General features: G+C 40.8%; 2 protein-coding genes across 4 annotated transcripts in view; one reads left to right on the plus strand and one right to left on the minus strand.

Annotated features, from left to right (window-relative positions):
• The window catches only part of LOC122616174 (cell wall protein RBR3), a 28342-nt gene extending 14720 nt beyond the window's left edge, over nt 1-13622 (plus strand). For 2 of the 3 annotated variants that reach the window (XM_043791525.1, XM_043791523.1), the window contains exons 2-4: nt 12408-12680; nt 12785-13190; nt 13251-13622. In XM_043791525.1, coding sequence (XP_043647460.1) covers nt 12408-12680; nt 12785-13190; nt 13251-13279 — 708 coding nt within the window. In that variant the 3' untranslated portion in view covers nt 13280-13622. Of the gene's footprint in view, nt 1-10984; nt 11341-12407; nt 12681-12784; nt 13191-13250 lie in introns of those variants that run through there. The other variant, XM_043791524.1, reaches the window with a different exon arrangement.
• On the minus strand, nt 2680-14837 carry LOC122616173 (nuclear migration protein nudC). The gene is made up of 5 exons (XM_043791521.1): nt 14644-14837; nt 14285-14568; nt 13882-14071; nt 2960-3357; nt 2680-2901 (listed from the first exon to the last, which is right to left on the minus strand). Exons 1-5 carry the CDS (start codon nt 14716-14718, stop codon nt 2850-2852), a joined length of 999 nt encoding a protein of 332 aa, XP_043647456.1. The 5' UTR covers nt 14719-14837; the 3' UTR covers nt 2680-2849.
• Nucleotides 14838-15074: the final 237 nt, after the last annotated feature.

Consider the following 15074-nt stretch of genomic DNA (forward strand, 5'->3'; position numbering starts at 1 on the left):
AACAAAATGGCATGCTAAAGTTACTGATGGATGATTCACTTGGGGAAATCCGCTCATTGACCACCAATAATTTCCTTTTTCTTTGGTGATATTGCTCACAATAGCAACTAAATTAATTGATTACTAATTTATGCTGTTTGTATGGTGGTGCTGTGCATATTGCCATCTAAATAAAACGCACAGTTTCTAATGATTTATTTGCATTCTCTAACGTCATTTGCATAAATTAAAAAAAAGAATGTAATAACATATAACATGAAATACAATAATTACAGTTCATTTTCAAAGATTAATGCACCGGCGATTATTTTAGCGTTTTTTTTTTGGAATTGTGTCTCTCAAATGACAAAACTCTCGTAAAGTGGTAAATAGATTGGTCGATTTGTATCTTTCAAGCCCTACGTTAAAACAGTTGCTGCCACTGCAGTTTGTGTTGACCTTCAAAGTGGACACAGAAAATGCCCACAGCGCCGCCATGATTGTGCCTAGCAACGAAAAACTTTCCAGCGGGTCAGCGATTTCGTAGCGAGTTCGTTGCCTAAGTCTTTTGTCTGAGCCAGAGTCTAGACGAATTTATGAGGCGTGACCGGCATGATGCTGCCTGTACAATAGAGCCATCAGCCCCGATCCCGCACCCTTTCTCCGCCAATAGTCCAACTGCTATAGTCAATGGGCGAAACCAGAGCCGAGTCGGCTAAAAATAACAAATGTGCCGCAATTACCAGCATAAAAAATAAGTTTGGGAACAAATGGTACAAAAATGGACTGGCCCACGCGACCGTCAAGCGGTTGAGAACGCCCCAAAGGAATAATTTGTGCCATAAGTTTATTGATGTACATGTGTGTGTGCGAGTGTGTGTTTGAGATGTGGGAAACACTCGAAATTACCAAAAATTTGCGCCTGTCGAAACAATAATAAAAAATGAGTAGAACGAACAGCAGAGCAGCAACAACAGTAGAACCAGGCACCCGGATTCATTATTTATGACTCCCCATTTTTGTTGATTTGGTTTTTTCATACATTTAATATTTATTGATTTCTCTGCTGGACAGCGTTGGGCAGACAAGACGCATTCATCACGTGCGTCATTTAACAGTTCAATTGATTTGAATAAAAGCGCTATTTATAGATCCTGACTGCGGCCTGGAATATTATTAATATAATGGGCGCCCAGGGCGAACAAACTAAATTTCCCCCTAGTCGCAGTGATAGTGACTCACATTCTGGCAGCAGCCAGGCTTGCGAATTATCTAACCACATTTAGCTGTGGGCTTTCTCTTTCCCCTTGGACGTTTATCAACCGGTTGTGTCTTCTAATTGGCAGGCAGAAACCGAAGCGGATATATAAACTGAAAGCATTTTGTACTTTCCAATTTATAACAAACAAAATTCCACATACTCTTATTAAGTTCAAACCGAAAATCCGGTTCTGCTGCGGGTTCTGTTTCTGTGTGTTTGTGTTTGTTTCTGTTCTGTTTGTTGTTCTTGACCGTTCGCGCCCTCTCGCCAAACAATTTGTTACAATTTATTTTTGGCCATTAGCCGCCACTCGACCCCCACCATGCGAATTTCGGCAAACTTTTTGCGCACTTTGCATTGTTCCCCCTGACAGTAATTTATGATGTTAATTGGTAATTAATTAAGTGAGGCATATGATCGCATGACACAGTGCCCACCCACTCAAAAGATGATTAGTTGGGACTACGCGCACAACTATCCCAAAGCCATCTCCTTTGGCCTCCACCCCAATCTCCATTGCGATGGAGATGGAGAAACCATTCATTAATTGGGGAGCGCTGGCATTGTGCGGCTGCTTCTTTTTCTACGGTTTGTTAAACACGGTTTGAGAAACGTTTTAACTAATTAATGATCTACGCGAATTAACAACTAAGCGGGGCGTATCAAATGTCTCTACTTCTTCCTAGGTTTCTGAAATATAGGGGTGGTTGGTTGTGCAACTTAAGCTACTCAATTTAATTTTTATTTTATTTAATGGTATTTAAAATTTATTTAAATTTGTAAACTTGTTATACATTCGACTTGTCATGTTAGTCCTTTTATTTTTAAATAATTTAAATAAGTAAATGTATTTAACATTAGGCTTTTCATGTTAGTCCTTTTATCGCGAACTTTTCGCGTGTCACGCTTTCATCTCGAACCTGAAAATCACGGCACGTGGCAAATAGCATACGAAAAACAAAAACATTAAAGCCAAAACAACCAATTAGTTGCCAAATTAGTCGAATTCATTAGAAGATTGTTTAGCACCTTAAAATTATACTTAGCTCAATCCTAGCAAACCGACAAATACACTATTTATAAAGAATTCATGATCGGGTTGGAAAACGAGTTCACAATTTATCAGATCATTGACCCAGAGAACTACTGAGAATTCTGATCTGAATTTGGGTGTGGACCCTAAATCACGATGAGAGTCCAAAACCGTTAAAGATAAGTGAAGAAATGCCTGCAATCCAGTTCCACAAACATGTTCAGCTCCAATAAACGAATTCAATTTAAATTCCTTTTTAAAGGCAGCCATAAAATCCGAGGAGTTACCTCAATTATTTGCAGAAGATCAAGCTGGTTTTTTCCTACGGCTTGAATGATCGATTTTTTTGGTTTGTTGTTTGGCTTTCACTAACTAATTGGTATTAGCATATTGAAATATATTAAGATGCTGGGTTTTTTCGTTTTAATGTTGTACGATCTACAAATTATTTTATTTGCTTGCATTAGTTTATTGAGTGGTTGAAAATGAAGAAGAACTCACATTTAAAATGTGAACTGTGAAAAAGTGACAAGAGTGCGAAAGCGAAAGGTTACTGGTAAAGTTGAGAATGTTTGATTAATTGAATTTGCACTTGGAGAAGTCCATCTCAGGATGCTGTTGCTTAAACCTGTAAGGGAAAGGGTAATATATTAGTAGTACAGTTTTAGGATGGCTGTTGTACTTACTTCTCAAGTATGTCCTGCTTTTTGCGATCCTCACTGGTGGGAAGACCCATCTCCTTCTGCCGCTGATCGAACATCATCTTCTCCACCATGCTGCGCGTCTCCCCGTCCAGATCGGAAAGCTTGGAAGACTCTGGATTGATCTTGCGCGTAGATATCTCCGGATCGGTTGTGACCAGGCGGCTCCACCAGTTCATCTTGTTGATCTTATCGAGAGTGATCATCACGGTTTTGCTGTCTTGCAAGACCCACACGGACTCCTCCTGCTTCACCTCGCCGCACAGCTCGCCATCGATAATGGGCTCCTGACCTTTGATGCCCACCTTCAGCGACTTCTTTCCAATACTGACGACTAGATCGCGGGCACGTAGTGCGAATGATACGTTAAACGGAATCTTGAGCTGTAAAAACCAAAGTATTGAAGCTTATTAGATTTGTATAAATATTCAGTCAGCAATTATTACTAGGCAACATTCTTTTGGCAACTACAATGAGCGCCTAATACAATGTAAGTCCATTAAAATTGTTGCTTGTGCTCTGCCTTTTGTAATGCAAAAGCAATTCCGTTAATGACAATCAAACTAGAGTAGAGTGGATCGGATTATTCAGGGGTTCTTCATATAATCAAGCTTGGAGTGGCAGCTCTTGTGATTAATGATCGGATTTGTGTGTACATCTACGGAGATTCTTTTTAGCCAGACTTTGCTTTGGTCATTGCACAACCTTGGCGGGCTAATAACGATCTCTATAAATAACCAACTGCAGGGGCACGTCTCTGCATCCAACAATCCAACAATCCAACGATCCAACGATCATATCACAGCTGCCACATCTGCCCTTCACCAGATCAACGGATCGAGGCTTCCTTTGTTCAAGGACTCAATGTAGAACGGGAATTTAGTTCAGCTGCCAGTTCAAGGACGTACAGCGGTTCTTCAGGTCCGGTTAAGGGAGTTAACATCGATTCCTCAGCCTCGCAACGAGGAGCTCTCAAGAATGTCGCTCAACAGGTTGCAGTGGATACACGCGGAATAATCTGACACGTTTTCAGAATCAGTACTATCAGAGATTAAATTGAAACAGTAATATGCAATTTAATAGTAATAGCAATCGAAAATAATGTTGTATTAACACTTGCGAAGCAGATCTCTCATTTCGCTCTGTGTAAAGAAGTAAAGCAACCTGCGGATGGATTTATGCGGCTGCTTGGCCAAGTTCACAGCAATTACAGTGGCGTCTAGAATTATGTGCCACGGCTGGCCATTAATTATAAATCGCACGGATACATGCATACATTAACACCTTTCCCATTAGCTCGCAGCATAATTAAAGCCCAGAGTTATTAGACAACTGGCTGTGCAATCAATTAGCGAATCGCATGTGCCAGAAACAATGAGGGGTAAGGTAAACCTTTAATTTAAATCTCACGACGCCGCATCCAAGCATCCAACTGAACCAAGGACGCTTTCGTTCAGCTCAGCTCATGATAGTCCATAAACTATCTACTGGGGGGTTTTCGTGTGGGCAGTCAGCCAAGGTAGTAGCACCTCGAGTTCTTCTTCGCGCAGCACGCGGCTCATGTCATCAGAAGCTCACTGATCGCAGCTCATGTGGGTGGCATCTTCATCACCAGCGATCGCCGTTGATAAAATGTGTCAAAAGCTGAAACTGAAGCGGATGCCAATTGGAAGCACTGAATCGTACGCGGATGTAAGGCGGCAATAAAAATAGCCTCGAATTGGTCTAAAGAAATATACATTTTAGCCTTATAAAAGACCAATTATTTATATAAGTAACACCACGAGCTGTGGTTCAGTACTATGCAAAATGAACGTACATGTTTTTATAACCCTAAAATGAAAGGTATCACAATCTAATGGCCAACTGTGAATGTCAGACTTTGTTTTTGAAACTGGAATTTATGTAAAACTTATTAAGTAAATGTAAGCTTTCTCAAGGGACCCGAAGACTGGAAAACAAACCGATTCTGCACCGCTGAAGGTTATGCAAATAGCAACTTAAAGAACACTATGCTCGAAACTAGGAAATTTACACAAATCATAAGTCAGCAGACCCGCTGACACCTACGGCCATTAAATCACCCGAACAGGTGGGATACCCATGCAAATGCTGAGGCTCGAGGAAAAACAATAGACCCTGGGTAAAATGTGAGCTATGAAAATGAAGCTGTGCCACCAAAAAGGTAAACACAAAGCTGAAGAGTCACCGTCAGTCAAAGTCAGAGTTCGTTTTTGAGTTCAGAGACAAGCCTAAAAGGTGTCGTGAATGAATTAATGAATAATAACAAAAATTGATGACTGCGACGACGGCAGAAATAAGATGGGGAAAAAAACATGCACGAGACTTGGCACACTTATCCAAGTGAGAGCGGATTCGCAGACTGATCGTCTGACAGTGGGCGATTTTATGCAAATCGATCGATTCCCGTCCCAATGTTAATGCTTATACTCGCCGGGCTGCACGTTATGCCTCCAACCAGTTGATCGATCAATCAAATCGCCACAGATCTGAACCAATTCGCACCGCTTCTCTCTGTGTAAAGTGAAAGACATCTTTGTCGACTGCCGTTTGAAACTGCTATTGGTTGCTATCTCATTTGGTGGTGTTGCCTCTGATTAATTCTATAAAACTTGAACAGCATTTCATTTTCTTTAAATATCTAGCCGCAAATAATTTATGCTAAAAGATGCGATCCGGTGCCAGGCACCACCAAAAAAATTAAATAGGAAAAAGAATGGTCGCAACAACAATACGAGTAGCGATGGAACAACAAACCGTCCATTTAAACAAAATAAAAATCGAAAAAAACTGGCTTTGCTGATGGAGTCGAGTGCTTAGAAGTGTCTATCTGCGGAGTGTTTTGTATTCGATAATGTTATCACACAAAACAGCTGAGTCGCCCCATCTTGGTACAGTGAAGAAATAATACGAAATGTTTAATTTATGTGTCTGAAAATGTTGAACTTCTAACTTAAAATGAAGAAGAGAGGTCCCACGTACCTGGTTCTTTAAGTAAACACTAGTCAATATAGTAGTAATCAAATAGAAACATAACTCTGTAATTAACCATAGCCAAATAAACCTCTATCGAAGTGTTTATCTTCACGAGTGCCTACTGCCAGCTCATTAAAAGCGGCTTAAACTTGACTTATTTGTGGCTACAAGTGGAGTGGACCCCTAAACATCTCAAGACAGAGGGAGATGGAATCAAAGTCGAGCGTGGCAAATTTTTGTTTATTCCTTTCCATTTAGAATTGTTTTGCGTTTAATTCTGAAACTAGTTCCTATTGGGAACGTAGCTCCAGCTCCACTCCACTCCAATCCTCCCCATCCCCACAAAACTCGGCGTACAATGAGCTCTAGAGTGGCTACAATAGAATCCGTATTGACATTTGCATGGTAAATGAGATTTGAGAGATCAATCTGGTAGCCATTTGTTTGCGCCATAAGCGGATTACAAAGCAAATGATACTGGAAACTCTATCCGGTTAACCTAGTCAATTTTGGGGGTATCCCATATAATTAACTCTATAAGGTTTCCAATTCGGTGAGAAACGAGATCGTATTGATACAGTCGAAGCTGAAACTGTCATCTTGAATGGGTTCGCGTAAATTAAAATCTCAGAAAACGTGAAGAAGCTTCGAGAACAGTAGCATGATGGAAATTAGTGTTGTATCTGACATTCGATATCTTTAAAAATGTAAGCCTGTTTTTTAAAACCCGCTAATTTAATAATTTAAGAACTTAGTTTTGTTTGCTGTCCTACTCATCACACAAGTTGATTAATGTACCTAAAATATGTAAAATGGGTTAGCTTACCTATCGAATTGTAAAATATTTACATATTTTGCACATAAGATCTGAGAATTTATGCTGATACCGTGCTAATAAATTAACTGAGTCTATGTAAGACTTCTAGGAATACAGACAACCGAAGATCTAGGAGGTATGATTACATAGACTTTCCAATAACTCAAGAGAAAAGTTATTTCTAAAAGTATTTGACCTGATCTCAATAGTAAATTCTCTACCAGGAAACGGAGAACGGATCCAAAAGCGGTTAATTTACTCAAAGGCTTTGTCAGGTTGAATTCTTTGTTAGCGTTTTGTTTGGGCTTCCAATCCTCAATTTTCGAACGCCAGCAAAGTTGACTATGGCGTGATTTATAGAGAAACCCATTAAGAGGTTTATAAGCTAAACATGTGTTAGATCGAAGTAACTAGTCATATATAGTAATCTGTATTAACATAGCAAATAACCTCTATCGAAGTGTTTATCTTCACGAGTGCTACTGCCAGCTCATTAAAAGCGGCTTAAACTGACTTATTTGTGGCTACAAGTGAGTACCAACATCTCAAGACAGAGGGAGATGGAATCAAAGTCGAGCGTGGCAAATTTTTGTTTATTCCTTTCCATTTAGAATTGTTTTGCGTTTAATTCTGAAACTAGTTCCTATTGGGAACGTAGCTCCAGCTCCACTCCACTCCAATCTACTGGATCCCCATCCCCACAAAACTCGGCGTACAATGAGCTCTAGAGTGGCTACAATAGAATCCGTATTGACATTTGCATGGTAAATGAGATTTGAGAGATCGATCTGGTAGCCATTTGTTTGCGCCATAAGCGGATTACAAAGCAAATGATACTGGAAACTCTATCCGGTTAACCTAGTCAATTTTGGGGGTATCCCATATAATTAACTCTATAAGGTTTCCAATTCGGTGAGAAACGAGATCGTATTGATACAGTCGAAGCTGAAACTGTCATCTTGAATGGGTTCGCGTAAATTAAAATCTCAGAAAACGTGAAGAAGCTTCGAGAACAGTAGCATGATGGAAATTAGTGTTGTATCTGACATTCGATATCTTTAAAAATGTAAGCCTGTTTTTTAAAACCTGCTAATTTCATAATTTAAGAACTAAGTTCAGTTTGCTGTCCTACTCATCACACAAGTTGATTAATGTACCTAAAATATGTAAAATGGGTTAGCTTACCTATCGAATTGTAAAATATTTACATATTTTGCACATAAGATCTGAGAATTTATGCTGATACCGTGCTAATAAATTAACTAAGTCTATGTAAGACTTCTAGGAATCGAGTCTATCGTAGATCTAGGAGGAATGATTACATAGACTTTCAAATAACTCAAGAGAAAAGTTATTTCTAAATGTATTGACCTGATCTCAATAGTAAATTCTCTACCAGGAAACGGAGAACGGATCCAAAAGCGGTTAATTTACTCAAAGGCTTTGTCAGGTTGAATTCTTTGTTAGCGTTTTGTTTGGGCTTCCAATCCTCAATTTTCGAACGCCAGCAAAGTTGACTATGGCGTGATTTATAGGAGAAACCCATTAAGAGGTTTATAAGCTAAACATGTGTTAAATGATCGAATCAAATATCAGTTTCATTTATATAACCGCAATTAAAGGCGGAGGCGACAATAAAAATTAAATTGTATATAGGACCAACAGGCAATACTCTTCTGCGATGAGGTATCAGCAAAATATTTATTTAGTATTTCCGCTTCCTTTTGTGTGAGTGAGTCAAGCCGTCAAGAATTTCGCATGGAATTCAGCAAAAGCTTAAGATTCTATTTATTAAATACAGCCCCCGAAGGCAGAATACTCAAACGTTTTCTATACGAAAATTAAGCTTTAATAGCCGCAATCAGAGAAATACTGGTCTCGGGCCCCACACAAATAAGCGTGGCAAACGTCAACGGATCTATCTATCTATCCAGATAGCTTGAAGGGATTTCCCCGTTTACCACGACAAAATTATCAATTCTCACAGATATTTGTTTTTTTTTGTTAATCCCAATTGTTGTCGCCCAAAATGGAACAGAAATCGCTGGGCACGTAAGATCCGTCCGTTTGTCACCGGCGTCACTGGAAACTATTTTGCATTTTTAATTGTATGCACGAAAAAAAGATCGCCGTTTGTTTGTCTTCGGTTTTATATGGCGTTTCGCGATGAGGCGAGGTGAATGGTGTTGGTTCTATTGGGGGAATGTCTCGGATTGGTTCGGCCTGCGATCTATAGCAAGTGTTTGGTGTTTGGCTCCCATTCGCCGTCATCCCATCTTTTTGAGTGGCAACGTCCCTCAATCTTTGCCTTCTCAAGTGATCTCAAAACACCGCCTGGTTCTGTTTCGATTTATACTCTTTGTTGCTAATGCGATTCGCGTTCGCGTTTGCCGGCGAGTCCATTGCCACTGCTCTGGTAACTGGCCGTGTCAGGTAATCTTTGTCAACTCTCCGCTGATTAAATCGACCAGGCTCGAGCAGCCAGCACTTCACCCATACCAAAAGTACAAAAAGTTGGAGCTGGCGGCAGGCCACTCACTTGTCTCACTTAAAAGGTGATAACAAGATGCTCGACAGCAAACGAAGCAACAAAAGTTATTGCCGAAAAAAATTAGAAACATTTGTTGCCTTTTGCTACCGAGAATGACAGATGGGATGGAACTTTGCGATTTAACCCAAAGCAAACAAATTTGTAATAGAAATGTTGGGTTTCTCTCAGAATTTATTGTTTATTCAACCAATTCCCACTGATCGTTAAAAGTATAATCCTATAATAATACGAGATCCGTGGTAGATTAGGAAGACAACTATTCCGATTCGATAACAATTGTTGGGGAATTTTGGCAATTTGTTTAACTAACTCCGCCAAGAGAAACGCAAACAATTTGGCTTTATTCAAATTTATTAATGAAAAACCAAAAACGTTTTGTTTTTCTGATGACTCACGTTGTTTTCATTGCGTCAATAGTTTGAAGACATCCGAATATTCTTAAGCCAAATGTAACAAAATGCAAATTTTGAACCTTTGTAAAAGAAAACCTGATTAGGAATTCACCGAAAACTTGTGCATCCCCACCTAAATATCATGTTTTTAATTTCTCATTAATTAATTCATTTTTTCAATTTTTGATCGCGTTGATATAAAGCTTTTGTTGGCATCGTTGACGTTAAATGCTTTCTTAGAACTTGAAATGAACCAAAAATAGACTTGCTTATTCTTCGTTAGGACATTTAAATAATGGCCATATTATTTATGTGATCATAAACCGTTGATTTAATAATGGAACAAGTATTAATCAAACATTACTGGTCCCTGGGAACGATGCTACAGCAAATGGGCGGAGCTGCCCGTAAGGTGGTCAAGGTTTGCCCCTAATTAAGTTAACATTAAACTAGAATTAGGTTTTTCCCGCAATCAAATTGTGATTTCTGGGCCATCGAAACGGATCTTGAAACGCCCACACGCCAAAAGCGATCAAGGGCCCTTCACTGAAGATCTTTGGAGCCAGAAATACCCAGCACCAAAAGCCGAATTGCAGCTTAATGAGCTATGAGCAAAAGGGCGGGAGGCTATAAAAAGAACAGCCAAAAGAAAGTAGGCAAATCGCATGATGAGGTGATCAAGCCAAGGCGAGCAGTCCAAACATCAAAGCCGGCAACAGGCCCCCATCAAACATCATTGAAACAAAAGAATGGCCAGAAAAGTGGCCGATCGTTCAGGGCTATATACACACTACACACTGTACACACACTACAGTGGGAGCTATTTTTACACGAAAAGATTCTCGATATCCTTAATGTAAAAAAGAAACAAATTTTATAATATTTTCCGTAGCATAGATACCCCGATGTATAACTTAGCTAAAAGTTCTTACTAACAGTGATAAGAATGTGAAAGGTTTAAAATATATGAAATATTTCAAAATGTCCTGCGACTACCTTCATTCACGAGTGACTACTGTCGCAGTGGCAACAAACGAGAACCGCCGAAATATTATGACATGCAAAATCCGTCAGGAAAGCCAGCAACAACAAACACTTCCACTCGAAAAGGTTTGCGCATCGCGCAGTCGAAGCCGCCAGAGGCAGCGACAGCAGCGCCGCGTCGCTGCTCAGGTGGGCAGAACTCAGGTGAGCAGAGATCGTACCTGTGAGCCCGACTTAGCCGCTAAGCTCGCTTCAGTTCGATTCTTGAGGCCGTTTAGATCGGTTCTGTTTGGCGACACGCGCACTGAATAACTCGTCGCTTTGGGAAGAAGACGTGAGAAGAAGGAGAATACCGCCATTAAAGTACGAGAAGAATTGCGAGTGGAATCGAATCGGTTACCCCAAACAGCAGCTTGATCAGCTGAGTGTTTCGCGAGCCGTAATTTAAATAAATTATATACATCATAAAACCCCAATTAAAGAGACTGACAACCGGAGCGAGACTCTGCTTAAAAATACTCCAGATTGTGATACTAATTAGCTTAAATTGTGTGTGTGATAAATTTGTGTAATAATCAAACAAATCCCGAGAACAAAACAAACAGAAAATTGCAAATTAACAAATGTAAGTAAAGTAACAACGCAAGACGACACATTAAGTAAACCAAAAATAACGCTGTGTAAAAAAAAACAAATCGAAAACTGGCCAATCAAGTTGAATCAATACAGTGTGATAAGACTTCCGCATGCCTAAATAATATTTACAATAAATAAAACGCAAGAAGCAGCACGAACACATTTATTAACTTCTGCGCTGTGTAAGACAAACGCACAAAACTCACAAAAGTCTCGAACAGCAAAATCAAACAAAAGACTGAAGGCACAAACTTGAAATGCAACTTTTTTACTTTAGCTTCAGCTAATAGAATTCTTATATTTTTTGGGAGGACAATTGATTGCCACAATTACGTCAAAAGCAAACAATCGGCGAAGCCTTTTAAAGAGAAAGGCCCCAGATTTAAAAGCTTGCCCACAAAAAATAAAACTGTCGACTAGCCGAATTAATATTAAATACAAATCAGGCTTTTAGCCAACCCAGACCGGAGACCATAAATATCAAACAAGTTGGCGACCAATGCAAAGCAAAGACAAGTCGAAAGACAACTCGAAAGTTCAGGTTTTGGATATTGGATTTTGATTTCTTCTGACGCTAGCACCACCAAACGGCAGGAACAGGGGGAACAGAGAACTGGGGCTAGGGAAGGAAGACTTAAATGTGTAGCGCAGATATTGTGGAGCACAGCGAATGTGCCGATCGTGACACGATCCCCAGCTGGGGAGATCAATAGGGAAGATCTGAAAATTTCGCTATCCAACAATTACAACAGCCGAGTTCCCGACTTTCAGTTACCCATTATTCAGCAAGTCAAAGAACGAGAAATTTGCTGGCATATCGATAAAAAATTGGGTAAAACACTAATATAACGAAAAAAAATTACACATTTTTCAAATGTGTGGGCGTGGCAGTTTTGGGCGGTTACATACATACTCTACGAGTAACGGGTATAAAACTATTATAGTTAAAGGCCATAATTGCATACACATTTGATACCATATTATATTCTATTCTCTTAATTTCCCTTATTTACTACTTTAAATAATGTCTAACCAACTGCTTTTGCTTCCCCACAGATGCAGGACTATTGGCACATTCCCCGCGCCTCGCTGGCATCCTCCTCGAGCTCGGCCATCAGTTCGGCCAGCTCCTCCAAGTCCTCCAACAAATCGCACTCGAATCCGCCTACCCTAAACCAGCGCAGTTCGCCCAGCAACAGTAGCAACATTAACAATAACAATAATACAAGTGCTGCTGTAACTGCGGCAGCAGCGGCGGCTGTTCTGGCTGCTGCCAAGAGGGGATCGAGGAGTTCCCAGGGCTCCAGCGACAGTAACAACAGCACGCGGGTGAGTAAGCCGAGCCCACGCAGGCTCCGGTTGTGGAGAACCAAACCGTATCGAACAACCGTGACTCAACAAACATTCTCCTCTTTTCCATTCGACTTATACAGAGCGCTGCTTCCGGCTCACTGCTGTTGACGGCAGCGAATCTGGAACGCTTTGCGGAGATCCACAAGAAGCAGGAGCGCCACAACAAGATGCTGATGCCCAGCAATCCCTCCTCTTCAAACTACAACGCCAACCTGACCCTCGCCAGCGGCAAGGATGCGGTTATCGCCATCGAGGGTCAGCAGCCGGCCGACGTGGATCCCAACTTGCAGTATGTGAAAACCAAAGACCTGGATACCGTATCCATTGCTAGCTCCATGCACTTCACGATGGTCAATGGAGAGGGTGGTCCGCCGAAGAAACCGAAGCGTGGTCTCTGCGATCGGGGACGCCAGGTCACCGTATTGATAGTCAGCATGAGTACCATCTTCATGCTGCTCATCATGGGCATGGTCTATGCGCTGGAGAGTAAGTTTTTTTTATAAATCCGCTGTGCCAGCTAAATTCTAATAACTATTCTCTTTCTAGTGCGCGCCCGCGACATGCCCAAGAGCTAGGAATTAATACCCCAACCTAGCCAATTAGTATATTATTTATTGTATTGTCTTTGTCCCCCATTATTATTATTATTGTTATCGTGTCGTCTTGGCGCTAGTTGTATAAGATATTTATTTAAAGATTGTTTGGATGGAGTGTCGAGTCAGTCGAAGCTGGGAAAATTCATTAGTATTAAGCGCGCTATGCTTTGGAGACAGAGAAACATACAAAACACTAGATCTGGAGCGGATCTGATCGGATCGGACCATCGCCGCCTAGTATCGGATAATGCTGTACTTTCTGGTTAGCAAATAAGTTATTTATCCCTGTGATATGTTTAATAAAGTGAATTTTATAATTGTATACGAGGGGTTGGTGAATCACACCTGTCGTGGGTTCAATGACATGGGCTTTCAGCTATGACCGCTGCCTAGCAACCAGCGACTAAGGTATTTGGTCAAGAAAACTGCCCTTGTACGTCATTAAATACTAACAATAAGTCAACAATATTAAAAAGACAGACAATTAAGATTGAGCTGCCAAATCTGCTAGCCAATGTATAACTATGACAACACCTTACTGGGAGAAAAAGGGCTTGAAGATCACCCCTGGCCGGACTTACCTCCACCTCCTGTAGTGTTTGTGTCCAGTTGTACTTGTCCAAGGTGCAGCCATTGCCTGCATTCGGCAGCAGCTTGCCCACCTCACTCTTCTCGGAGTCATCGTCCACTTTCTCGATGGGCTTGGAGACGTCATCGCGGTTCGAGGCAGCTGGCTCTCCACCAGCGCTATCCAGCAGCTGCTGGCGTTTTCTGTAGGTGATTTAGATTTAATATGACGTGCTAGTGTTACAAAATATTTAGGTACTCGAAAGACCGGATAGAAACTGAACTCTTTTTGTAAACTCTTTCTATTAGAATAAGAATAATGTGGATATTTCGATGAATAATCACAGCTCTTGCAAAGTAGCTCGGCCTGAGTCACCTAGGTATTTTAGTTATCGATCTCTTTATGATCCCACATACTTGTTCTCCTCCTCCTTGATAATAGCCGCAGCCTCTTCGTCGGTGATATCACATATTTTGTTATCGTCGATTTCCTTTTTGCGGGCCTCCCTTTCGGCCCTCTCCTTTTCCTCCCTAATGCGCTGGGAGGCCTCGCGAGCCTTTACCTTCTCGTTGTGGGCGGTGATGGCCAGCTTGGACTCCTTGTTGAAGACATCCAGCAGCAGTTTCTCCCACTCCGCCTGCTTGGCTCCCGTGAAGAAGTCGGTCTTGCGGCGCAGAAAACTGGCTAAAGTGCCAAGAAACTGCAATATAAAACACAAACAACGCAAATAGCCAAAATTGAAACAAAGAAGTTGCGCTCTTGGTTGTTGTTTTACCTGGGGCACGCCATCGCGATGCTTTTCGGCCACGGCCAGCAGTATATTGTCAAACTGTCCTTCCTCAGCAGACATTGTTGGTATTTGTACTGGTGGCAATTGAAATACGTTTGTTTCTGGACTCTTCGATTAGTTTGGTTTTTTTATCTGAAGTTTAGCTGCCGACCCGGCACATGTAGAAATAATGTGACCTGTTATCGTACGTCAAAAGAACCCACATACTGAAGCAAATATACCGACTGGACACACAGCAGTCAGAATTTGAAAGTCAGCAGGGTTGCGTGTAACGGTATTTCACATTTATATATTGGAGCTTTTTGAAACTAATTGGCATGCTTTTCAATTGGTTTTATGCCACATAAAAAAAGGGTTTTTCTTATAATGTTAATCTTTATTTAATTTTTATTTTTCTTCTTCTCGATAATCCCATT

The sequence above is a fragment of the Drosophila teissieri genome, chromosome 3L, assembly GCF_016746235.2.
Source record: "Drosophila teissieri strain GT53w chromosome 3L, Prin_Dtei_1.1, whole genome shotgun sequence".
NCBI lineage: Eukaryota > Metazoa > Arthropoda > Insecta > Diptera > Drosophilidae > Drosophila > Drosophila teissieri.

What these genes read in the sequence shown, in the direction of transcription:
- LOC122616173 (XM_043791521.1), bottom strand. Translation starts at nt 14,718, where the DNA reads ATGTCTGCTGAGGAAGGACAGTTTGACAATATACTGCTGGCCGTGGCC. An exon ending in ATCGCGATGGCGTGCCCCAG is followed by an intron (nt 14,569 to 14,643) that starts GTAAAACAACAA and finishes TTTATATTGCAG; the next exon opens with TTTCTTGGCACTTTAGCCAG. An exon ending in ATCAAGGAGGAGGAGAACAA is followed by an intron (nt 14,072 to 14,284) that starts GTATGTGGGATC and finishes AATCACCTACAG; the next exon opens with AAAACGCCAGCAGCTGCTGG.